This window comes from Erpetoichthys calabaricus, chromosome 4, assembly GCF_900747795.2.
Source record: "Erpetoichthys calabaricus chromosome 4, fErpCal1.3, whole genome shotgun sequence".
Lineage (NCBI taxonomy): Eukaryota > Metazoa > Chordata > Cladistia > Polypteriformes > Polypteridae > Erpetoichthys > Erpetoichthys calabaricus.
The window spans coordinates 12594346-12621739 of record NC_041397.2 but is presented as its reverse complement, the minus strand read 5'-3'; the positions used below and the strand labels follow the sequence as shown (position 1 = coordinate 12621739).

The 27394-nt window shown below is 37.5% G+C and overlaps 1 protein-coding gene across 3 annotated transcripts in view; it reads right to left on the bottom strand.

Annotated features, from left to right (window-relative positions):
- The window catches only part of arhgef7b (Rho guanine nucleotide exchange factor (GEF) 7b), a 252559-nt gene that overhangs the window by 88444 nt on the left and 136721 nt on the right, over positions 1-27394 (bottom strand). For all 3 annotated transcript variants that reach the window (XM_051926338.1, XM_051926339.1, XM_051926340.1), the window contains one exon: positions 3970-4064. In XM_051926338.1, coding sequence (XP_051782298.1) covers positions 3970-4064 — 95 coding nt within the window. The remainder of the gene's footprint in view (positions 1-3969; positions 4065-27394) is intronic.

Sequence of the window (27394 nt, the reverse complement as noted above, 5' to 3'; positions counted from 1 at the left end):
ATTCTAACTGGTTGCTAATTATTAATTTATAGTACTGAAAACCACAGAATACAGAGTAATCTCACATGGTATACGGCAAATGACGGTGCAAGCAAATGAAGATGTGCATTATAAAAGTTGTGGGTATGAGACCTTTTCATTCTTGTTCAACCAGCAGTCAAACTGAGTAAGAACAAATAAATGCAGGATGACAAACTGCCTATAATGTGCAATAACAAAAACAGTAAAATGGTATTGTTTTTAATATGAAAAAGCCATTACATTATAAAAAAAAAGCTTTATATATTAAAATTTAATAATAATCCCGCTTTTTATGATGTTATTTCCGAGCACAAGATATTGAAAGCATATTAAGAAAATGGAGAAAGCAGATGTTGAAAAGAACAATTAAGCCAGTATCACGCCATTAAAAACATAGGACGGTCAGACATTTGGAAACATTTTCACTGATTTCAGATTCAAATAGAAAAGAGCTGAACTATATGAGCTTTGTTTAATGCTCCCCAGCCAAATTAAATTGGGTTTCAAGGAGAAGCAAGATGTGCTTTCTGCTAAAATCAATCAAGAAAAAAAAGCCAAATGTGTTGAACTTGAGGGTGAAGATATTCATCCATTATTTAATAGATGGTAAAGGCTTTTTTTTGTGCAGTATTCTCAATACTTTGATGACATGGCTGTAGTGAGAAGTCAAGCAAAATGACACCTTTTATTGGCTAACTAAAAAATTACAATATGCAAGTGTTTCGAGGCAACTCAGGCCCCTTCTTCAGGCAAAATGTTGAAGGGCCTGAGTTGCCTTGAAAGCTTGCATATTGCAATTTTTTTAGTAAGCCAATAAAAGGTGTCATTTCGCTTGACTTCGCACTACATTCATAGTGGCTAACATGGTACAACACCCTAGTACTATTGACATGGCTGTGAAAAATAACAGACATAATAACAGGCATCAACTTGCAATGCACATTTTGTTTTCTCTAATTTAATTTCCAGCAACTATGAAATGTAGATGCCAATATATAAGGGACATTGTGGTAAGTCTTTGATACCTGTGTATCATTTTGAACTTACTGACAGCTATACCTCTGTTATTGGCAGCAACAACTCCCTAATATCCAAGCCAGAAGTTATTATGTGTGCTTGAGGGGTTGTTGTTGGTTTTTACTGTTATATTTATTTATTTTTGGAGCTTCTGTAAAATTGGGAATAAATAAAGCAATCTAATAATAATAACATAACAAATGAAGAAACAGAATTGCACAGTCAGGCTACTTTGGAAATTGGGCAAAGGGGGCTAGGATATCAAAACTTTACACCACAATGCCCATTTTGAGCAAGAAACATATCCTTTCTTTAAGAAAACAGTACCAGTTTACTTTGCTTCTACAAAGTTTTAAGTATCTTGTTTTCACAATTCAAAAACATAAATGCAAAAACAGGATAGGCTTTTTAAAAAAAATTAAACTGGTAAAGAACAAAGCTCAACAGGCTGGTTGTGCATTTAAATAAGTAGGGGTTTTATGGTCAGACTGAATTATAAATGGTACTTGTGCACCTTCCAGGTGGTGCCTCCATTAATCTAACGCTAATGTTATTGACAGCATTTCGAGACCGACCAAACCATAACATTGCACTACTGAAGCAAAACACACAAAGATGCTACTTTGCACTATTAGGAAATCACTGTGACACTATAGCTTCTTATTTGAACTACAATTAACTGTTAGAAAGTCATCTCACTTGTATGTATTAGAATTAAAAAAAAGAAGTGGGAGGGAAAACCAGGGTATTGATTTTCACAATGGATTTCCTATAATAATTATAGAAATCAGTTATTCTGTAGGGATGTTTTATTGACTTAAGCACAATCCACAACAGCTTTAAATTTTGTATGATGTATACTGAGCTTCTTGTCAGAATTTGTATACCTTAGTATCTTAAGCAATAATTTAGAGAATTCACATTTTTAAAGTTTTACTAATAATATATTGTTAAGTTAAACTAAATTATAAGGGAAAAAATGAGGATATTGTCATTATAAACTAAGAAATTCCTAACCCATCATGAAAAATGCCATTTAAAAACTACTGAAAATTGCAAGCATTTGTCTATGTATAGCATAACTACAGCAGAAAAAGTTTTGTCATTTCTACATGGGGTGACAGAAATGCATGCAGATCCCTTTAAATAACAGTTTGCAATTTGCACTTTAATCATGATGTCTGAATTGTTTGATTTGTAATTTTAAACTGTGGATCAGAGGAGTAAATCAAGGAAAAATGTTATTGTCCAAAACATCAAGGAGGGCAATGTAAATATTTATAATGTCACTAGGATGAATTAAATGTAATTCTGCATTAATCACCTTCACAAATTCTAATTAAATGTTATTTACATTTCTTAAATCTGGCGTTGCAAAAACAGTAGAAGCACACACTTTACGAAGCCAAGAGGAAAAGGTAATTGCTTTCTATTGAGGATCTTATTTAGTTAACTATAATCAACATGGGTTTGATGAGAAGCATTAAGCATTCTCCAGAAGAAAGCGACAGAACTGACTAGACTGTTTGGCAAGGAAATAAAACCATCAGCCAGATTTTTTCTTTTAATCATAAGTCTTCATTGTGAGTGTAATTGCTGCAGGTCTATACAGCAGTAATTGTAATGATTTTCTTTACTAAAACATCTGAAAAAATACAGGCAATAGGTGAAAATGGGTGATACTGTATAACACAGCCTCAGGAAGAAAAACAGGTAAAATGAATGCAGTTCTTAAAATGATTCAATTTAACTACTTTTTTTTTTTCCATGTAAAAAGGTTATACTAAGAAAGCCAAGGATATTTGCACATAACTAAGTAAATCTGATGCTTTTAATATGCAATAGCCCAACTGTGATTCTGAATGGTGCTGTTATTTTTAATATCCAAATAAAAAAAAAATAGATTATTACATATAAATTAAACATTTTTACTTTTGGTTTCTATAACAATGACAACACTGCTAACATTTTTAGAAATAACAACAGCTTCAACCAAAGTTGTTGTATTTAATTCAAATGGAATAAATAAATTATTCATGCCCTGAGGGTGACGTATTGTAGTCTCCAGGGTGATCTTTCTGAGTGGCAAACCCTTTGGTTTCCCTGTGCTTCATTCATCTATGTGTTCTTTCTTTCTTTCTTGGTTACAACAAAGCTAAAGTTCTTTCTTTTCTAAATTTATGATTACAACATACCTAAAGAGTTAGTATGTGCCAATGGCCTTTAGATACTTACACACGTGGAACTCTTTTTTGATCTAGCAGTCTCCAATTGGGGATAGCAGTTCTCTCATGTAAAACTACCCGGAACTACCTCAATAACAGCTATTTTATATGAAGATGATTTTCTCTAACCCTAACCACTAGAATAAAGAAAACAGTGCTCCCTCACTAAATTAATGGTTTTGCCTTATATGTCATAAAAGTTAAATAGCCTACACGTTAAACAAAGTTATGATTAATTACATTTCTGATGCCTGAACTAGACCTTCTTCACTAACCTTTTATCTTTTTTAAATTATAAATCTAGCTATTTTCCTGAACACTTGATTTTTTTCTTTCCCTTTCCTTTTTTGAGTCCACATATTTCTCCTCTTTTATTGCTTATTCATATTGTTCTTCCTTTGCTTTGTTTTTTTAAAATGAAAAATTTGCCAAGAATAACCATCACTCTTCCTTTAGCTTATAAAGCAAGGAAACTCTTCTCAATAGACATTTTATATGCAGAATGCAGTCAGTGAATGGCACTACACACACCACTTCACAGCATGTTATGAGAGTGGATAGCATTAATGCCAAAAGGTAAATGAACCTATTAAAAAAACAAACAAAGAATTAAAAACAACCAAAGACAGTAAAACTCGAATGTTAAACTAAAGTGTCCCAAGGTTCTTGCTATTTTCTTTAAAGTATGCATAAAAATGTCCCTTACTTGTCTGTAGGTTGCAACAAACGAAGATAGATTGTCAGAAGGCTCTGAAGTTCCTTAGCATAATCACTCTCTGTTTCCAAAATATTCTGTAGCACCTAAAGACAAAAAAATATATTTATATATTGTCATTAACAAAGCACAAAAAACCTTCAAAATATACTTATTCTCTTGATATAAAACCAATACCACTTTAGATTTAAAGAATGTAATTAATCTTTTTCAGCACATTTTCTGGAATGCACCAATTTAATTAGTTTATACCACTTAAAGATTTTTGAACCCTTTTGTAGTTTTATGTTAAATGCTATTTTTACTTTCAATCTTTGCTTAGTCAAAACTTGCTCATACTTTTCTAACTTAAAGAGGGGTAAAATAATACATTTATCTTCACAAATTATACAAACTGATCAGATGAACTGCAATAGAGGAAGGAAAGGTAAATAAATGGTCAGGGTTTGTGTGAAGTCTAGACATTCTCCCCATGTCTGTATGACTTTTCAGGAGATACTTTGGTTTTCCACCCACATCACAAAAACATGAAGATTAGATTAACTATTGAGCCTCAGTCAGCCTGAGTAGAGTGAGTGAGTCAGTGTGTCCCGAGACAAACTGGTGATCCATCCAGGGCTGGTTCATGTCTTATGCTTGAGGGTCCTCTCATTCTGAACTATACCAGGCTGGTTTGAAAACATTTAATGGATGGATGAATAGCTATGTTATATGGGTTGGAGACGGTGGCACTGACCAGAAAGCAGGAGACAGAGCTGGAGGTAGCAGAGTTAAAGATGCTAAGATTTGCATTGGGGTGTGACAAAGATGTTCAGGATTAGAAATAAGGACATTAGTTCATGCGTTTGTTTTCAGTCGGCTAGATTACTGTAATGCACTCCTCTCAGGACTACCTAAAAAAGACATCAATCGTTTGCAATTAGTGCAGAATGCAGCTGCTAGAATCCTTACCAGGAAAAGAAAATCCGAACACATTTCTCCAGTTTTGATGTCACTACACTGGTTACCTGTGTCATTCAGAATTGACTTTAAAATTCTGCTTATGGTTTATAAAGCTTTAAATAATCTCGCCCCGGCTTATATATCGGAATGTCTGACACCTTATATTCCAAATCATAACCTCAGATCCTCAACTGAGTGTCTCCTTAGAATTCCAAGAGCAAAACTTAAAAGAAGTGGTGAGGCGGCCTTCTGCTGTTATGCACCCTAAAATCTGGAATAGCCTGCCAGTAGGAATTCGCCAGGCTAATACAGTGGAGCACTTTAAAAAACTACTGAAAAACACATTATTTTAACATGGCCTTCTCATAACTTCACTGTAATTTAATCCTGATACTCTGTATATCCAATTCATTATAATAAACTCTTCATTCAAAATCTGTACTAACCCCTACTCTCTCTTCTGTTTCCCTTTTCCGGTGTCCTGTTACCCAAAGCACACCATGATGTTCCAACATGATGGATGGATTAAAAGCCAGAAGTCTGTACGACCATCAGCATCAAGTGACTCCGTGAAAAACCCGAACTACAAAGAGGACTATTTCATTTATGTTAGGTAGAATGCCCAGAGGGGAGCCTGGGCGGTCTCGTGGCCTGGAACCCCTACAGATTTTATTTTTTTCTCCAGCCTTCTGGAGTTTTTTTTTGTTTTTTCTGTCCACCCTGGCCATCGGACCTTACTCCTTTCTATGTTAACTAATGTTGTCTTATTTTAATTTCTTATTTTGTCTTTTATTTTTCTTCTCTTCATTATGTAAAGCACTTTGAGCTACTTTTTGTATGAAAATGTGCTATATAAATAAATGTTGTTGTTGTTGTTATTAGAGGGTCAGCTCAAGTTGGACGGTTGGGAGACAAAGTCAGAGAAGTGAGATTGCAATGGTTTGGACATGTGCAGAGGAGAGATGCTGAGTATATTGAGAGAAGGATGTTAATGATAGAGCTGCTAGGTAAGAGGAAAAGAGAAAGGCCTAAGAGAAGGTTTATGGATGTGGTGAGAGAGGACATGAAGGTGATGGGTGTAACAGAGCAGAGGACAGGAAGAGACGGACAAAAAATAATCCGCTGTGGCAACCCCTAATAGGAGCAGCCGAAAGAAGATGAAGAAGAAGAAGGATGAATACAGAAAGTAACTCATGAGTGAAAGTAAACGTATCATAACTTTCATTAGCTACCCAGGTAATAAAACAATTGAGTACCGAAATTTAAGACAAACTTTGAGAGCACCTGTACTATAAAAAGATAAGACACCTTTGATTAAACTATTCCACTAAATGTGTTCAGCTACTTGGCATTAAGACAAATAAATCTGAAGAGGGAGTAGGATTCTGCAAGGGGTTTGTTTTGTCACTTCTGTTTGTACTGAGATAGGGGACTTCAGGCTTGTATTTTTGCTCTCTGCAGATGATGCTATCATCTTTGTCTCATCTGACCTTAGTCTTCAGCATACACTGAATGTACACACCCAAACAGGACTCTTGACCAATGAATGAGGGAGAGGGTGGGTTCTCAATTCAAAAGCTTGTCTCCATGTGAATCCGCTTTCTCTGTGTGCACAGTTCTTATTTTCCAGAGTATTTATTTAACAATATTTTAACAAAAAAAATGCATACTTTTTGCCAACTGTAAGCATGCAACTGAATGTCCTGATGTGTGGATTATGTGAGACAAGTGACATAAGATTTTTTTCATTGACATTTTTATTAATTATTTGCAATGGTCTAGCGTTGCTCTCCATAGACACCCACTCTATCACAAATTTAAAACCTCTGTTCTCCACGAACACATGAGATTTAAAATTATTTCTCAGCCCTCACTATAAACCACATGGGAAAATAACATACAAAAATATAATTTTTGGGTGGAATATACCTTTCACAATATTAATTTTACAATATTTGCGTAAAATATCAAAAAATTAGAGTATGTTCATATTTTACAGCAGCATTATATACAATTCAGTTGTTTAAATATCACAGAAGAAATCAAAGATTTTGGCATAGAAGTCTCCCTAACATGAACATGTTCAATTCAAAAATTAGATTAGATAAGATTAGATTCAGATGCACAAGGCAGCAAGAAACAGAGAGATTCTTTCAGAGCTTTCCCACTAATTCAAAGACTTGTATGGCGGCACCAAACTGATGTAAACAATGGCAGAATAAAGAACACAAGTGCTGCATAATAGTGAATAAACAATACTACAGACAATTTGGCTGCAGTGTGCCTGTTTTTGAAAATCTACAGCAACTTAACAAATTCATTCAACAAGCCGCAAAATTGGACACCACAATGCTCTACCTTCATGCCCTGAGTCACCAACTATGGTGTACTGGGCAAGCGACAAAGTACTGGGCAGCCCACTATTAAATTCAGTCACAGGAGAAATGCTGGTAATAACATGCAATATAATTAAGTCTCATTTGGGAGTTTAGGTATATTTATAGTAAAAATTATTGTTATTATTATTATTAATAAGAAGAAAGAAGAAGAAGCATATATTTATTTATAAAGCACCTTTCCCATGCTTAAGGCGCTACCATAACGTGAACTGTTTTAATAGGTTAACCTGTAATTATTTTGGTAATGCAAGGTTATTTATGAATACACCTTGATTCATGCCATTTGCAAGTTTATCTCACTAACTAATAAATGTTTTTATTCAGAAAAACATTTCTGCATCACAACATTTTGTTTATGGGGCTTTAGTAAGTTTCATACCAAACTATACATTGCTCTGGATCCTTGCCTTATGTACTTTCTCAAGTTTACATTGAAAACAAAACAATGACTTCTCTTAACAAGTGAATTTAATCACTTACAAACATAAAATTTATCATAAAATTTCACTAGTGAAATAACATGAAGGTAAATGCACAAGTGTTTTCTCCTACAATAGCAATCTTTCAGAAAAAGCTATGTTTAGTGTGTCATATTTCAAGGAGCACTCATGGTTGGAGAGGCCAACTATAGCACTGCAGGGTTAGGTGACCCAATAGGAGTAACACAGGAACAATAGCAGTCAGCTGCAGGGCCAAGTTATGCACACACTCGCTAGGTTTCTCACAAACAGAAAATTTAATAACTGGCCACCACTCCAAAAGTTTACACCCCTGCTTTTGACGTTAATGCTATGAAAACTGAGAAAAGTTAAACTCAACCTCAGATTTCAGTGTAGTGCGTGTTTCCCCCAAATCGAATGCCACTGTAACTTTATGTCATTGTTTCATTTAACATTGCTATCATGACAACTGTTGAACTGCCAAGAATGTATCCATTGTGCATGATGTATTTTCATAACTTAAAAGAAAAGGCACAGTGACTTATTACTAGAGCATTTTATTAAATATGCAGTTTACTTTGTGTCAGCTTTTCAATGTGCTGTGTACATTTTGCTTGTATTAAAATTTGAAAGTTTAAAAAGTATAACCGCTCACCTGAAAAGAAAGAATATCTTTTGAATATGCAGCTGCACTTAGCTGTTGCATATTTTTTGCACATCATTATAGCTACAATTTAAAAGTGCTTTGTGCCAGATAAAATTAAGGTAGTCATTCAGTACAACTCAGCAAGTTCAGATATTTTTCAAACTGGGTAAATATCGGCAACAAAATAATTTTTCAATATGAGACTGTGAAGTTGCAAATTGGCAATATCTCATGAAATACAAAAGTGTGTCAGTGTTCTTACTTACTTATTTAGTGTACAGTACACCCCCAAAATATGCGGAGGTTACGTTCCCAGAGCACCCGCGAACTGTGAAAAACCGCGACTTTTGGATGTGGTTAAAAAATGCCTTTTAAATGCCTATTTTTATAGTTTAAACCCTAAATACAGTATGCCCCCAAAGCACTTTAATTTCGTTGCAAACTCAGCTTAATACATTACCTAAAAAATTACCTACAAACAGAATGTAAAGGTAAACCTGTATACTGTACTGTACTGCTATGTCTCCCGTGGTGCTAGAATGTAAAATACCGATGTTACCGCTATACGTACTGTAGTCAAAGTCAGAGTCAAAGTGAACTGTATTGTCATCTCAACCATATACAAATATACAGATAGACGAAATTGCGAAGCTCAGGGTCCACAGTGTAACAACATGACATGTAATAAATAAATTAAAAATAGAACTAAAATTTAAAAATTAAAAGTTAATACACAAACAAGACAAGACATTGTGCAAAGATAGGACAAAGAAGTAGCAGCAATATTGATGTGTAAGATATGTAATATAATAAATAATAAATAATTTCTGTATTATCTATATCTATTATCAGTGTATACTAATAGTTGTTTAAGACATGTGTAAACAATGACGGGTCAGAATGTAATACATGCAAGCCCGTTTCCTTTGGTATGTGCTGTAGTTTTCAGTAAAATGTACGCAGTACTCACCAATAATAAATGATATTGATGATGATGATGAAGTAGCTGTGCAGTACGATGCAGAGGATTTAAAACTCCTCGGGTGGCGCCTCTTCTCCAGGCGCTTCAGGAGGAGCCGTATCTTCGGACGGGTTTTCTTCTGGTGGGATTTCGAGCTGGCTTTTCTTTATAGGTTTCAGGAACATTGTGATGGGAAGTTGCTATATTGTCTCCTGTAGAGAGCTGCTGGTACAATTTCCGTGCTTTCTCACGGATGATGTTACTGTCCAAGGGGATGTTCTTGTTGCAGGAGTAGGTGATACACAATGCCAAGGCAGATTTCATCCTAAGGATATTTTTATTCCTTTCGGTCGCTAGCTTTTTGGCACTATCACAGAAACTTACAGATATAGTACTCCAGATCGCTGCTTCGTTCTTCTTTATGTAGCATGCGGTGCTTTCATTAATGCCATAGTGGCGCACTACTGCAGCATAACTTTTTAGTTCCCGGAGCAAATCCACTAGTTCAACCTTTTCCTGGAGTGTTTTACACTTCTTCTGGTGCTTAGGCTCAGTGCCAGAAGCCTTAGAAGGTGCAGGGCGTTTTGGCGACATCTTGTGCGTTTAAGAATAACAAAATGAATACAATAACAAAGTGGAAAACACAAGGACATTCAGCTGGAGACGCGTCACAGGGCAGCAGTCAATCAGAAGCAAGGAGAAATGAATAACGCTCTCGGATTGGCTACTTTCACCATCCCAAACCGCATTTCCCTCAGCAGTGGTAAACCCACTCACCTGGAGACGTGTCACAAGGCAGCAGTCAATTAGCAGGAAGGAGAAATGAATAACGTTCTTGGATTAGCTACTTTCACCATCCCAAACCGCATTTCCCTCAGCGGTTACTTCATGTTCTCTCTACAGCACAGTATTGCCACTAAAAAAGCCATAAAAAATTGCGGAGGATATTTGCACTTTCCGCTAACAATTAATAGTTAGGTTCTAAGGAAAAATCCGCAAACGACTGAGTCCGTGAACCTTGATCTGTGACTTTGTGGGGGTCTACTGTATATAGTTCATTTGTTAATTTGTTCATCTGTAAGGATCATATTTAAATTACTATGTCATCTTTATTTGGATATTTTACAGTTCAAAATTCCTTTTTGTTTTTATTGATATTTATTAGTTGTTAACTTACAGTATTTACCGATATAATTGTAATGCTTTTTATTCACCCACACTATTAGTAATAATCATCAGAACCCTTAAGCAATTGATTTAAGTACACGTCTGAGTTAATGTACACAAAAATGAAACTGAAAATGAAAAGGTAATCAAAACAGTGAATATTTTCAAGGGGGGACCAACCCCAAAGTCCCCACCAAATGGGGTACAGCAATTTCTAAATCAGATTTCTTCAGGAAACACTACACTCACTGACATTTGGGAAATTTACAATCATCAAATAACCTACACAAAACATGTAGAAAATGCAAATGCCTCAAAAACATACTTCAATTACTTGTAAATATTCTAAGTTTAAAGAAAAAGCACAATTAGTTGGACAACTACAAACTATTGTGTATTCCTTCTGTCAGTGAAAATCAGATGCAAAGGACTTCTACTGTGCTAATATTTGTATAGTACAATGTGAACGTCTTAGGCCACACAATAGAAAATTATTTGAAAAGCTAGCTATCCAGGTTGTGTTTATATGTTCATGTTAAAATCTATTAAAAATATACTGATACCAAAAAGTAGCAAGAATGCTTTGCATTTTCTAAAAATGCATAATTATCTTTTGAGATGACTAGTATCAGAAACACTTATTGGGTGAAGTGTCCAAATTTCATGTTTATGGTTCACAAAGATTGTCAGTATATGTCACAAGTTCATGTGTCCCAGTCTGCAGGTGAAGCACAATGGCAGATATGTCACGGTTTTAGGGTGCAGTACAGTCAACAATGTAAGAGATCTGGTCAATATCAGTGGGATGGTGGTTGCTAAGAAATATGTGCAGATTTTGATTCATCATGCTTGAGGAAAATGACTTATTAGCAAAAACTTCATTTTTCAGTATAACAATGATCAAAAGCACACTACAAACAATTCAGATGCACTTAGAACAGACGTCTCCAAAAGGAGCACTAAAAGTATTAGATCGACCTCCTCAAGGCCCCAACCTCAACATAACTGAGGCTGTGTGGGATCACTTGGACAGGGAAAAGAAGAAAAGAAGCCAATGTCAAAAGAACATTTGTGGCAAAGATGCTTGGAAAAATTTACCACAGCATTCTATCAAGGCCAATTTCTTCAGTTATGGGTGACCACACAAAATACTGGATTGTTTTAAAAACATCCTTATAACATTTTATTATATCAATGTTTATTTGTTCTTGCAGATACTTCCTGGATAACTAGCTTGAGAAAGAATTTTCTTTGGTGGCCGAAAACTTCTGCACAGTACTATATGGGTGGAAAGTGGCTTTTTTACAGAAGCTCGTTATTTAGATTAGATAGATAGCCCTTTTAATTAGCTTCTTGATTCAGTGGGCCTCTCTTGAAGTGATGTTACCAGCCCAACACACCACAGTGTAGAAAACTGTACTGGCCATCACAGAGTTGTAAAAGATGTGAAGGATGTCACTTCCCATCATTAAGGTAGCACAGTCTCCCAAGGAAAAAGAGCCTGTTCTGCCCTTTCTTATATAGTTCCTCTGTGTCCCGAGACCAGACCAAACCTTTCACTAATGTGGAACCCCAAGTACATGTAGGAGTGGACCACCTCTACATCCACTCCTTAAATAGTGACTGGACATAGAGGTTGTTTGGTGCAGAGAAAGTCAACCAGTCTCTTGGTTTTGCTCATGATGCAATGCAGACAATTCTCATTACACCAAGGAACAAAGATCTCCACCTGTCTCCTACATTATGTCTAAACACCTTCATCAATACATCCCATAAGTATGACCTGCTGTTATATTTATAGCCTGAGGTATACAGAGTGAAGAGAAAAGGAGATGCGTGGTGGCTCTGGAACTAAGGATCTGCACTGGTATCTGGAAGGTTGCCAGTTCAAATCCTGTCACTGCCAAAAGGGATCCTACTCCACTGGGCCATGTACAGCAAGGCCCTTAACCTGAAAATTGCTCCTAGGTCGCTGTACATTGGCTGACCCTTCACTCTGAGCCCCAAAGGTCATGTGAAAAGGCAATTTCCCCTTGGGGATTAACAAAGTATATTAAATCAAAAATATGTATATAATATTGATCATTTTTCTTAAAGTTGATAACATTTTGGGCGGCACGGTGGTAGCGCTGCTGCCTCGCAGTTAGGAGACCCGGGTTCACTTCCTGGGTCCTCCCTGCGTGGAGTTTGCATGTTCTCCCCGTGTCTGCGTAGGTTTACTCCCACAGTCCAAAGACATGCAGGTTAGGTGCATTGGCGATTCAAAATTGTCCCTAGTGTGTGCTTGGTGTGTGTGTGTGAGTGTGTGCGCGCCCTGCAGTGGGCTGGCACCCTGTCTGTGGTTTGTTCCTGCCTTGCGCCCTGTGTTGGCTGGGATTGGCTCCAGCAGACCCCCGTGACCCTGTAGTTAGGCTATAGAGGGTTGGATGATGGATGGATGATAACAAGTTGATTTTCTGAAGTTGAAGGGCCTACCCCAAAAGTACTTATTTTATTTATTCTTTAATATATACTACCTAATCTTAATTTTTTTAGCTTATATGAGGCTACATTTATGTATGTACATTATGAAAGGTTACAAGACCACTAATTATCTATCAATTCTCTTACAAACGCTGAAGGCCCAGTATGTACGAGATTTCAGAGGGTAACTGGAAGATAAGAATTTTTTCAAAAAACAATGTGAAGATAGAACAAAGACAACAACTATCAGTAACCACAGCCAAGAATCACAAGACAAAATTGATCGAGAAGGACTGCACAATCCTAACTGCAAGAGTAAAAATATCGAAAGGTCTTAAGAGTTTTGATATCCATATAGTTGGATGAGGAAGTAGTCCCTTCAATGGCCTTTGTGATCCCATTGTGTCATGACTGACTGTGCCATGACCTCTAAAGACACATCCACTCCAGGATGGACCTGGTCACAAGGATCAACAATAGCTCCATTAGAAAATGGCAGTAATAAAACGGCACAAATCAAAATCATAACTAAAAGTATTTATCAAGAATAAATGAAGCCAATGGATACCTTAAGATAAAATGCCCAACAGAGCCAACAGCTTACCCAGAGAACCCCTGGGTGAGATACAAAAAATAGTCAAAACAGAACACCCTAACATGAACATACGAAAACAACTGTGAGCAGACAGACAGCAAACATTGCATCCTCAATGAATATCAAAACATTTTGCAAACTGGTAGTAATCACAGGGACAACATTGTTACCGGAAGGTAACATGTCAGCCCTTCCAGCATGTAAGAAATACATACCAATTTTGTTTTCTGGAATTCATAGGTAACTACCAAATATAAAGGAACACCAAAGTAAATCAGCTATCTAAATAATATTTAAAAGCAGATATAATTATTGAGATAATTAAGCATGCAGTATCATATCACACTTCGGGTCATGCTTAGAAAACAGGGAAAGTCCCATTTATTCATTATATTGGCTACCTTGGCTCAGAGAAACAGACTAAACGACTCTGAGAGAAAGTTGATAGTTGGGACACATTTGGTAGGAGCTTCAGTGATGTCAACTGTTCCGGAGGCTAATGTTTCATAAGGAACAGTGGCTAAGCTGATGTTGGCATAACTGGCATGTGAAGGCTACATTGTTATTACATGCTTCAATGTTACTGCTATTTTGTGTTTAGTTACGTTTCTATCAAATGTGAATTCAAATATGTTGATGCTCCATTATTAGACACCATGATTACAAATTTAAACATACACAGTAAACAAAAATAATGAATAATGAAATGCATCCAAAGAATGTTTTTATACAGTTTCTTTGACTGCACATTTATCTAACATTAAACCTTTGTGAGAGAAGCTCTGCAAAATGCATCCATATAAAATCATGGCACTAATCATTCATATGGTGTTATTCTTGAAAGGTTGAATACAACTATTTTCTTTCTTTTAGATCTTGTAATCTTATTGAGCTGCATTTCAATGATAATTAACTTTGCTTGTTATATTAGAATACATAGCCACGGGTCAAAGTTGCTGTCAGCTGTCTACTTTATTTATTCAGGCAAAGCCACACTCCATAGCCCTCTGTCTCACAGTTGCTCATTAACTTGTTTTACTAAATATTTGTGCTTAGAAATTTCCTGGTAAACAAATTACAGTCAAAGCTGAGTAAACAAATTTTTTTTTTAAAAATAAAAGTTCAGTTCTGCGTGCAATGCATCTGATAATGTTAGCATCACATAGGGATTATATCGAGGGACTGCATCTCTGCATCCTAGACTACATTAACTTCTGTCTTGACATTCCTGTATCTACAAAATCAGTGTGCAGCTTTCCAAACAACAAGCCCTGGATTACCAATGAGGTAAAACGTCTCCTGAATGAGAAGATGGGAACATTCAAATCTGGTGACAAAGAACATCTGAAGGTCGTACAGAAAGTAGTGAATTAAAATCAGAGTGAAGGAAAGGAAACTTACAGAATTAAAACGGAAAATAAATCTCACTCAGAATAAAGTGAAAGATGTTTGGAAAGGACTGGGCAAGATCTACTGGACTAAAGTAACTCCTAGCTCAAGTGCTGGAAAGGACTGTGAACAAAGTCAACACCCTAAACCTTATTCCAATGGCCAGTCTCCCAAAATTATCTCTACTACTTCAACAGCTCTGTTTGTATTTTAGACTTCAGTGGTTATGGTCAGTAAAGAGTGCACTTCTGATCAGCAATATGGGCTGTTCACAACTAATGACTACTGAGGAAGCTACACACAAGAAAAGCCATGCAATTAGATGGAGTTAGTCCTCAAGTACATAAGACTGTGCCAACTAACTCTGCAGTGTCTTCTGTTACCTGTTCAGTCACTAAACCTCCAGAAAGTGCAGCTTCCATGGAGAATATCCTATACTGTTCCAGTTTCAAAGAAAGCAGGGCTTCTTTACCTAATTACTACAGACCAATGGCCTTTACATCACACATCATGAAGACTTCTAAGTGGGGCCCTGGATATTATGAGTCCTCATGTGAAAGACTGCTTGGACCCAATGCAATTTGTCCTCAAAACAAAGAATGGAGTGGAAAATGCAGTTGTCTCTCTGCTCCGTAAAGGTGGACAAAGCACTCTGAGGATTAGGTTTTTTGATTTCTCCAGCGCCTTCGTTATCATCTACCCATTCCTGTTAAGGAGTAAACTCAGGGATATACAGATGAATGTGTTTATAGTGTCCTGAATAATGGAACATCTATTGATCCGGTAGGCTCAAGAACTGTGTGAGCAACACTAAAGCAGCACAATGAACAGTCCTGTCACCTTGTCTGCTCACCTGTACATCTCAGACTATGAATTGTGAGAGATAGCCACAGTTTATCCCGGCCAATACCCCCAAGCCGCCAGATGGAGCCATCCCTGCAACATGGAGGGGCCCCGAATTCCAGCAGGGCATCATGGAACTTGGGAGTCTTTCATCACAGCCCTGCTGGATACCATGGGGGCTGCCAGGGGATGCTGCAGGGAGGCTCAAGGACTTGTATTTTCCTTATAACCCAGAACTACTTCCCAGTCACAGGGACATAAGAAATGACGTACTTCCAGGTTGAAGAAAAGAAGGAGTTTGCGTCTGACGCGGAACTGCTGGGAAATCACACGGATTGAGGGAAAGAAGCACTTCCGGGTCAAGAGCTATAAAAGGACTATGGGAAACCCCAGAAAGTTGAGCCAAGTTGGGAGGAAGGGTGACTGAGCTGCTGGGAGTGGAGGATTGTGTATTGATTAGTGAATTGTAGTTATTATTGATTATTATTGAAGTATTGTGGAGTGGAGGGTGCTTTGTGCACATTGTTATTAAAATAAAAATAACATTTGGACTTTTATCTGGTGTCTGACGTGTGGTCGGAGGGTTCAAGGGGATGACAGTGCCCACTATTCTGTCACACTTTTATCTGGTGTCTGACGTGTGGTTGGAGGGTTCAAGGGGACGACAGCGCCCCCTATCTGTCACAGAATATAACAGCAGATCATGTCACTTGCAAAAATTCTCTGATAATTCTGCACTAACGGGATGTATTGATAGAGGGGATTAAGACAGAAGATAAGAGTTAAATGAAGAACTTTGTTTCTTGGTGCAAAGAGAACTGTGTGCAGTTCAACATCGGCAAAACCAAGGAACTTGATATTGACTCTTACCACTCCAAGGAACCTCTATGCCTGGTCGTTATTTAGGGAATAGAAACAGAGGTGGTGCACTACTACAGATACTTGGGGATCCACGTCAAAGAAAAGCTGGAATGATCTAACAACACAGAAGAACTATACATGAAAAGGGTAGAACACTCTTTCGTCATATGAGACTGTTTCTTTAATGTAGGTAGTGACATCCTTTACAAGCTATAGAACTCTATGATGGACAATACAATATTTTTCAGTGTGGTGTGCTGAGCTGGTAACATCACTTCAAAAGAGGCCCAAAGAATCAACAAACTGATTAAGAAGGCAGGCTAAGTTAAGCCGATGCTATATTACATGACTTCTAGTTAGAGGGGATGTCAAACTTGATGACTGAAGTTGCTGATCTTGTTGCCTGAGGATGTCAGATTACATGGCTAACATTTGCGAGGGAATGTCAGATTAAATTACTGCATAATGAATTTCCTGCACAGTGTCCCATTTCCAGAGCAATGTGAGCTCTGCCCTTTTCCTGACAGCCAACAATGTGTTGCCTCACAATGTCAGCGCCCATGGAAGGGCTTTAGGGGTGGAGCGAGTTCAGCTGCAATCTTGGCTTTTTTTTGTCTATTCTGTTGTGGTACATAAAAACACATGACATCAAACTAATAAGTCTGTCTTCTATTTTTTAATTTCTAAAACACCTGTGTTCCATATTCCTCTTTGCTGTACTACACGTTCTATATTTCATTGTGAGCGCTCATTGGTTGTCACATGTAAGGGAAGCCAGAAAACTATTTAATACCTCATGCTTTCCTTTCAAAATAGGTAGATGTGAATGCATACTATAAAGGAGTGGGACATGAGGGTTCCTTTAAGTTTAAAATGACATCATTCGTCCAGGCTTGTCTTAGATTGAAGGACACCAGTTTGACCTCATTTCTTTCTCCCTACCTTTTTGCTTCTAATGAAACAACATCTATGCTCACAGCCACAGCATCTGGCACACTTACTGGAGATTCATAATATACTTGATAACAATTGAGCTTTGCTGAACTTTCTCCTTCAATTTCACACCAGTCTATACACATTAAATGTGATCACATCTCTTTTCTTCTATCCAGGACACTGCCCCTTCTTCAGTGACTATCAACATTTTGGTCAATGCTGCTGTTCTTGTGGCCTATCATTGCCTACTATTGCGTCCTTCTTTTAAATAAGGCCCCCTTTCAGTGTCAAATCAGTCAAAGCATTCTTGAGATTTTGGGGGTATTTAGTTTTTCTAGGGGTTACAGTGATCCCTCGCTATATCGCGCTACGCCTTTCGCGGCTTCACTGTATCGCGGATTTTATATGTAAGCATATTTAAATATATATAGCGGATTTTTTGCTGGTTCGCGGACTTCTGAGGACAATGGGTCTTTTAATTTCTGGTACATGCTTCCTCAGTTGGTTTGCCCAGTTGATTTCATACAAGGGACGCTATTGGCAGATGGCTGAGAAGCTACCCAACTTACTTTTCTCTCTCTCTCTTGCGCTGACTTTCTCGGATCCTGACGCAGGGGGTGTGAGCAGGGGGGCTGTTCGCACACCTAGACGATACGGACGCTCGTCTAAAAATGCCGAAAGATTATCTTCACGTTGCTACCTTCTGTGTGCAGCTGCTTCGTGAAGCGACATGCTGCACGGTGCTTCGCATACTTAAAAGCTCAAAGGGCACGTATTGATTTTTGACTGTTTGTTTTTCTCTGTCTCTCTCTCTGCTCCTGACGGAGGGGGTGTGAGCTGCCGCCTTCAACAGCTTTGTACCGGCGGTGCTTTGCATACTTAAAAGCCAAACAGCCCTATTGGTTTGTTTGCTTTCCTCTCTGTTTCTGACAGTCTGTGCTCCTGACGCGCACTCCTTTGAAGAGGAAGATATGTTTGCATTCTTTTAATTGTGAGACAGAACTGTCATCTAGCACAGTTTAAACTTTTGAAAAAGAGACAAATGTTTGTTTGCAGTGTTTGAATAACGTTCCTGTCTCTCTACAACCTCCTGTGTTTCTGGGCAAATCTGTGACCCAAGCATGACAATATAAAAATAACCATATAAACATATGGTTTCTACTTCGCAGATTTTCTTATTTCGCGGGTGGCTCTGGAACGCAACCCCCGCGATGGAGGAGGGATTACTGTACCTTTAAATACTGATACAGAAAAATGTCCTTTCTTAACAGATACCTACCACCCTTGATGAAATACCCTGCCAAATTAAAGCTTTTTAACTAAACAATACCATTTTTCTGATGAGTGAGTAAATCAATCAGTCAACTTTGCATGATATATATAGATTTGCATTAACATATTAGTGTTGATTGTAATTACAGATTTCTTTCAATTATATAAACACAGCAGTCAAAAAAAGACGTTAATAAGAAATTATGTAAATATCCATCTTGTTGCTAAATATAACTTTCCAAGCCATACTACTGCATGAATATGAAAAAAAAAGTCAATGTCTCAGAAATTAGACTAGATTACAGGGCTGTTGTCATACAGCACACTTCTTTAAAGATCAAGCTGCATGAGCACATGCCTAAAGTAAAATCCATACACGAGGAACTGTTAATGGCTTACAAACAAACCTGCAGACACTACAAGAAAAGAGAGCTGCTAGGTGAAATAGCTGAGGTATTAAAAAAACAGCAGCAAAAAAGAATACTGAAGGGCCATGATGTGCAAGTTAGGCACAAATGCACAGCGAGTCACAAGCCTAATCTTATTCTGTCATACAAGCTTTAATTTTGACGTCTATCCAGTTGATCTATCCCTTAAATAAGAATTCTATAAAGGGCCTATACAAATAATAGTGTGGGTACTGTCTCAGACTGCGGTGGGTTGGCGGCCTGCCTGGGATTGGTTCCCTGCCTTGCGCCCTTTGTTGGTTGGGATTGGCTCCAACAGACCCCCATGACCCTGTGTTTGGATTCAGCGGAATATATATCCAGTTGGAAAATGGATGGATGGATGGATGGTACTGTCACAGAACAGTCATGAAGTTTCTGCAATGAAAAAGTTTAATAATCTATACAACTTTTAAAATCAAAATCAATAATCTGACAACGTGTGTTGTAGTTTTGTACAAGCGGACTACTAGCAGTTTTGACTCCTAATCAGTATTGAATCATAGACACTACGGCCGTGGAAGTTTTTAAGTTAACAAAAGACGTTCTCCATGCAATGCTATCATTACTCTTAAAAATGTTCTGGTTCATAAGTGGTGTTAAAGACCATCCTGAAATTGACTGCTGGATTGATATGGCCGTGGCAGTACTGCTGCTGGACTGGTACTAGAAAGTGATGGCGAACACCTTGTATAAAAGGTGCCTATTTATTTTGCTGCATTCCATTTACCTTAGAAGTCAGATGTCGGAACTGGAACGACATCACACCCAGGTTGACCACAATCGAGTAAAATGTTCAGAAAAGCAATACAGACGCCTTCAGGAAAACCTATGTCATGCTTGCTTTTTTGGAATACTGAACAATGCATCATGCAGTAATTTGTGCATCTAAACACCACAACAACATGTCCACAAACAGAGGCTGGATAGTACTGTGAGCTTGACTGATTTAATGAGACACAAATAGACAGAAGTACTAATAAACAGTATAACACTACAGCTTTCCTAAAGTTTCCATTGTACATCGCCATTTTGAACTGACGTCATAATCTGAAGTCAGACAATCTTGACAGACCAGAGCTGAGTTTGCGAGTAGAAAATGCAATGTAAGGGGACATTCCAGTTCAAAATTCCGACTAGGAACTCAGAAATCTCGACTTCCCACTTCAAATGGAACACAGCATAAGTTATTCTAAATGTCCTTATCCTGTAGCAAAAGATATTAAGCAGTGACTGTAAAAATGAGAATCCATGATAAGCAATGTTAAATTACATTTCTGTGCTCATTCATAACACAGTATATTGCTTGACAAATATTGAATAATCTACACTTCCATTTTCTGACTGGACAAATGATTGGCAACTGTAGATGCAACACAGTCCTTTATTCAAGCCCACTGCTGCCCCAAAAGGACAATTTAAAGTCTAAGTGGAAAATAATCACTTTTTTTATTTTTACATCCTCAGTATTTGCTGATTAGGGACCTTGATTAGTATCACACAGGGAAGCAATGATGGGGACTCAGTTGGAAACTTTGCACTAACCCACATTATCTGCACCGAAATCTCCTAATTCACATCCGTCTAGATTTTGGTTAAAAGGAAAATAACAATCATTGTTTATTGTTAAATATTCTGCTCATTTTGTGTATACATAACACCACCAAGGGATATAAAGCAATGCCTATACCCAGAAGAGTGAGAATTTCCTAGATGCTGAAAGTGTAAAACCTGCAGCTACAATGCATTTCTTTTTAAAACCTGTTGATTAAAATTGGTTCACTTATGTGAAATGTACCATTTAAGTTGGACTAATAGGTAGGATTTAATACTGGATCTTTACTGGTGCTATATAAACACAACTAAAACGTAATTAAATAAACTACATTTGCAACAGCTAAAACCAAAACACAAGTGGAAAGCAATTAACCGTAACGTAACAAAGGCTTGGCAAATGTTACTGGAGGGCTGTGGCCTGCATAGTAACTACAAAGGAAACCCTTCAAGTTTTTCCAGCTCAGTTATGTACAATGAACAGTAAACTGCACCAATGTGATTTACTTATTTATACCTGAAAGATTTTCCTTACAAAAGCTCCACTACCCCCTCAAATCTTCATAAATTTAGTCTTAATACAAAAATAACAACTAAGACCTTCTAAAGCACTCAGCTTACACCCTGTTGTAATTCAGCCTATTCAGTTTTTTCATGGCACACTTTGTGACTAAGAATTTCATGCTAGCCGAATGCGATGCCCAATCAAACACTGCCAACATTCTTATTTGAGTGTTGCAGCCAACAGACAGATACAAAAAAAAATTGTGAAGCCATTTTAAAAAGATCTCTTCCACATGAGCGCTTCGATAATCACCATTGTTCTTCTCAGTTGCCTCTTCACATCCCGGCTGCTGCAGGATCCCATGAGATGTTAAGGATATCACTAAATCTTTCTCCTCACCCAAAGGCATAATGTAAAATGGAACTTTAGAAAAAAACGAGTGCACATTTCCCTTTCTACAGAGCAGTCCAGGATCTCCATAGTAAATTAATGAATCAGTGAATATCTTCTCCTCTCAACATAAAGGCAAAGTCTGTGTTAAGTCAGGAGGTGTGGAAAATGTGACAGTACATAACCACTGCCAAACAGCCTGCCTAAGGCATAACAGTCACCAATGAAACAGAAAGAAAATGACCTACATAAAAGCTTGCTTGGCAGATTAGTTAGCCAAGTACACATAAAAGTAAATTACTTATTTGGTACCTAAAAAATGCAATATATGTTTAAAAAGCAGAAAGATGCAGCCATCTCTGACTGCAATTCTCTGCAAGTGCATCTGACGAAGTGCACACCATGAATCATTAATGTAGACAAAATAAAGGTGAGCTTTGATATCTCTTCTAAGAAAACATTTATGAAATGTTTTTGATCATATATCATTTTACAAACGCAAGAAAAATATATATTTAAAAAAAGTGGTACTTTAATATTAATTGTAATAATGCATCAAGTACTATTGACATCCATCTCATCTGTATAAATTCTGTGAACAATTTACAAAATAATATTTTTACTAAAAAGCATAAAAATACATTTACAACATAAAACTTAATGAATGCTAAAAACAGAAAGACTAAAGTAAAACAGCACATACTGTATAGGACAGTAAGTACAGTGAGACAGTGATAGTGTGACACTCACTGTAATTTATGTAATCAATGTATACGACTAGATGTCTTGTTGTGGCTGATTCACATACATTACCAATGTTTAACGGATGAATTTTCTCACATTGGTTTGGTTTATCTTTAAACTTTTTAATATACAGATTTTTACAATCCACCATACAGACTGCGTCTATAATTAGGATTAGTGATCTGGAATTTATTTGTGCAACGTATTATTAACCAGTAGTCTTTATATTATCAATTAAATAAAATTTGTCAGAACTGTCTGACTGAGTATACGAAAATTCTTCAGAGGCCAAAGTCCACAGTGATTTGATAGCATCACACAATTTCTGAAAGATATTCTGGACACAAACCACTTACTCCAGATCATAAAAGTCCACTACTGGACTGAGATCTGGGGATACCGTGGACCACTGGAGTAAACTGAAGTCAATTTCAAGTTCATGGAACTAGCTTCAGAGGATGAGTGTCTCATCACATGGTGCATTACCATTTGACTGTGGCCAGAAGGGTTGCCTATGGTCAGCAGCTTTGCTTAGGCATGCTGTAGCATTCAAATGACACACAACTGGCAATAAAAGCCCTGATGTGTGCTGTAAACACATACCCCAACACCACTATATGAGTACCACCAGCCTAAAGCATAAGACAGTAAACTGGATGGATTCCAGATTCATGCTGTTTATACCATTTCTGCCTCTGCCACAGGCATGCTCCAGTAGAATACTGAAATTTCAGTCACCCAATGTTGATAATCACGTGCCCCACTGTGGCCTCATCTTCCTGTTCTTAGCCCAGAGGTGGGGTTGTTTTTTTGCTGTAGCTCATCTGCTTTAAGGTCTGACATTTTATGCGTTCTAAGATGCTCTTCTAAAAATGCTCTTAACACCTGTTATTTGAGTGTTTCTGGTCATTCATTTTGCATGGGTTTTCCCACAGTTGCTCCAGTCTCTGCTAAAACACCCCCAAAGATGTGCATGTTGGCACACTGCCTGGGGCTGCTTCCGGTGTGGACCCCTGACCCCCACAACCCTGAATTGTATTAAGTGAGAATGTTATGTTATTCCCATAATATGTAGTTTGTATATATGCTTATGTACTGTATATCATATTATTATGATTTTTTAGGATGTTTGCTGTTAGAATATGTGTTGCACTTCATGCCAGCAGTTTACAAGAGAGCACCTAGAGGTAGAGAAGCTACATAAAGGTTTTATGTTCAAATTTTTGAACAGGACTTCCACATTAGAAGCTCATTTACTTACTTGAGTTAGGTCATTTTAGCAATAGGGTTGCCTCTGTTTACATTTTCCTGACCAGTGCATCTTTCCAGAGGAGCAAAAATACTATGCATAACAAATAACAATGTAAGAAATTTGACAAACAAAAGGAGACCAGTCAGATCATCAAGCTCATATGTTTAGCTCAGTGGTTCCCAAACTCGATCCTGGGAACCCACTGTGGCTGCAGGTTTTTGTTCCAACCAGATTAACAATTGTTGATAATCGATAACAACTGATCTCATTTAATTAATTAGCTAGACTTTTTTACTCTTGTCTTATTCTACATTTTACATTTATAAGACATTTAGAAATATTTCTATTTTTTTCTTAAGCTATAAATCAGGGGTCCTTAATCACGGTCCTGGAGGGCCACAGTGGCTGCAGGTTTTTGCTCCAACCCAATTGTTTAATAAGAAGCAATTATTGCTCAAGTAACACTTCTGCGTCATTTTAGTCGTCTCACTTGTTAAGATTTTCTTGGGTTTTAATTGCTCCTAATTAGCAATAACATACAAATGACAAAAGAAACCAGCAGTTCTCCATTTAGCTTATTACCATTTACACCTGTGTGTATTTATCAGGCACTATTGGGTTTAATTAAATACTTGGAAGGAAAGCGAAGAGAAAAAAGTGAAGGGCTGAGAATTACTCCTCCATTTTAGCTTTCAAATCATTTGGATAATATCCTTAGAAAGGGGAAGAAAATCTAGGATATGAGAATGACCTGACAAAGCAAAGTTAACGCACTAACTAGCCATGAAATTAAATTAAAGGCAAGAATTGCTTTCTAATTAAGCAACCGGGTTTGAACAAAAACCTGCAGCCACTGCGGCCCTCCAGGACTGTGACTGAGGACCCCTGCTATAAATGCCTAACTCTCTTTTGTTTTCCTATTATTTTCCCCTTTTTCTGTGTAGTTTGCTCCCTTCATTTCACCCTAATAATGACAATTAACAACCAGCACAGAAGACACCCGGGATAATGAAAGCAGCAACAACTTCAGTGTCAGACTTGCTAATTAATAAATAATCAATTAAATAACCAGAACACCTGGAAGAGCAGAATGAAAATTAGGTTGAAAATACTGTTAACAACTTAAAAAAAAAAACTACACATTCTCCATATAACTAATTATTACATTTTAATAAAAATCTACCAAACTTAGTTTGTAATTTCTACATTGACTCCAAAACACAGAAACTGGGAAATAACGGCTCAATTAATTAGGCTAAGAGTCCAATGACAAACAGAAGTTGGTTGGAAAAAAAACCTACAACCACAGTGGATCCCCAGGATCGAGTTTGGGAACCACTGATTTAGCTAATAGTGAAGCTGTCCCAAATTTCTCACCCAAATATACAAAGTATAAGGGAAGAATGTCTTAAAACATTATGCACCATACAGTACAAGGGGGCTTCGCTTGCCTACCCCCGGTGTTTTGAACCCGTGCCCGCTGGGCAGCCACGTGTGAGGATGACGCACGTTTAATATGGAGCTTTTGCCCGTGTACCTGTTTATGACGTTTTACTTTGCTTTCTACTGTCTTTTATTTGTGATCTCGCTTTATTCTGCTTTTGTTTTAATGAGACGTGGTGAATATATTTTGCCTATTTCGAGTAATAATGTTGATTTGTTTGCGATACTGTGATGTTTATCGTACTGTTAATAATGCATCACTGTAATGTGATTCACTTAGGGGGGGTAAACGTTAACATTTAACATTCTACAAAGTTATTGTCTTTTTTTCACCTGCATTATCATCAATCTTTAATTTAATATTATTTATTGTATTAGTATGCTGCTGCTGGAAAATGTGAATTTCCCATTGGGATTAATAAAGTATCTATCTATCTATCTATAGTTTGGACGTGTGAGGATGACGTATGTTTAATACGGAGCGTTCGCCCGTGTCACTGTAGCTCTTTCCGAACTATTATGTGGTGCATTGTGGAGCACTGCGGACTCTGTAGTGTTTGCCGTTTCACTTTGTATCCCACGTTCATTAGATCTGTCCACGCGGGCTCGGTGTCAAAGCTGTGTTAGTTGTTGAGCTGTTTGGTTTTGGAGCCGAGACAGTTTTGCTTCCGCGGTTTCAGACGCGTGTCCGTACCATCTCGGGTTTGATGTATGAACCTTTGTGGACTCCGTACGCATTAGTGCCACTCACAATATGGCGCATTAGTGCCACTCACAATATGGCGGCGACGCCTGCGCTTTCCGTATTATGTCGGTTCTTACCATGCTGTGTAGGCGCATTTGCCTTTTGTACTTCACTGGGCGTTCTGATGCCCGATGTAGGCACCTGAACCTTCAGGGTCCGCATCCGCTGTGTGGTGTGGACGTTTAAATGTCGTTGTTTGTGCTTTTATATTCTGTATCTCGGTGTGCATGTGTTTAATTTCATAGGTTTTTTTGTAGCTGTTGCATTCCAGTTTTCATCATCTGTAACCCGCTCTCCATGTGTTCGTCCCCATTCTTTAATCCCTTTATGAAGTTTTAGTTTGTTTCCTACTCTGTGTTTTATTTCTGACCTCGTTGTATCCTGCTTCCGGCATGTCAGACGGTCCATAGTCTTTCTCGTTTTAATGTGGGGAGGGTGGCTTTGTTTTGTAACCTGCTCTCTATGTGTTTGTCCCTGTTCGTTAACCTGTTTATGACGTTTAAATTTGTTTCCTACTCTGACGGTTTGTAGTCTCTCTCGTTTTGCTCTGGTGCGGGGGTGCTTTGTGTGGTGTCTGTGAACGCGCGTAGTTTCTCCCGTTTTGCACTGTTGCGGGGGGGGGTGAGGTGGGGTTGTGTGTCGCCTGCGCACGTGCATAGTCTCTCCCGTTTCACTATGGGGGGGGGGGCTTTGTGTGGCACTTGCGCACTATGTCTTTTGCGTCCACGGGCATGTCCCTTAACAGTAAAACCTCGACCTACTGCACCGTCATGTCTGAGTTGTGTCATTATACTTTAGAGTCATATAAGACTTGGTAATCAGTAATAAATTATTTTTTTTCTGCTATGTAAAAATTTATAATTTTTAAATAGAATTAATAATGACAAGGTAAACAACTCACAGATGTGAATGTGAGTCTAATGTGAATTTCCCTTTGGGATTAATAAAGTATCTATCTATCTATCTATCTATCTATCTATCTATCTATCTATCTATCTATCTATCTATCTATCTATCTATCTATCTATCTATCACAGCTGTTAGTAACGTGTGGCAAATTCTTTTATCTCAATGGAATCCCTAGTGGAATTACCGGGATTTATCAAAATAGTTATCCGCCTTTACTGTCCAGTCACCCTAGTTATCCAAGACCAGGAATATCATAAAAAAATGGAACGTGCTGGACGAAAACAGTTTTCAGATTTGGAATCAGCAGGTGAAACCAGTTAAAGTAAAGCTGAAAGACTCCCAGTAGCAAAATGCTTGTTGACCAGTGATATTAAAAAACAATTTGGTATTTGTTCTAAAAAGTCAAAATTCACAAAATAATACAGCCAAAACACAACGAGAAATTGAAGATAAAATAAACAAGCCAAAAGTGTAACCATTATTAGAAAATAGACTTCCTAAATCACAAAAAGAA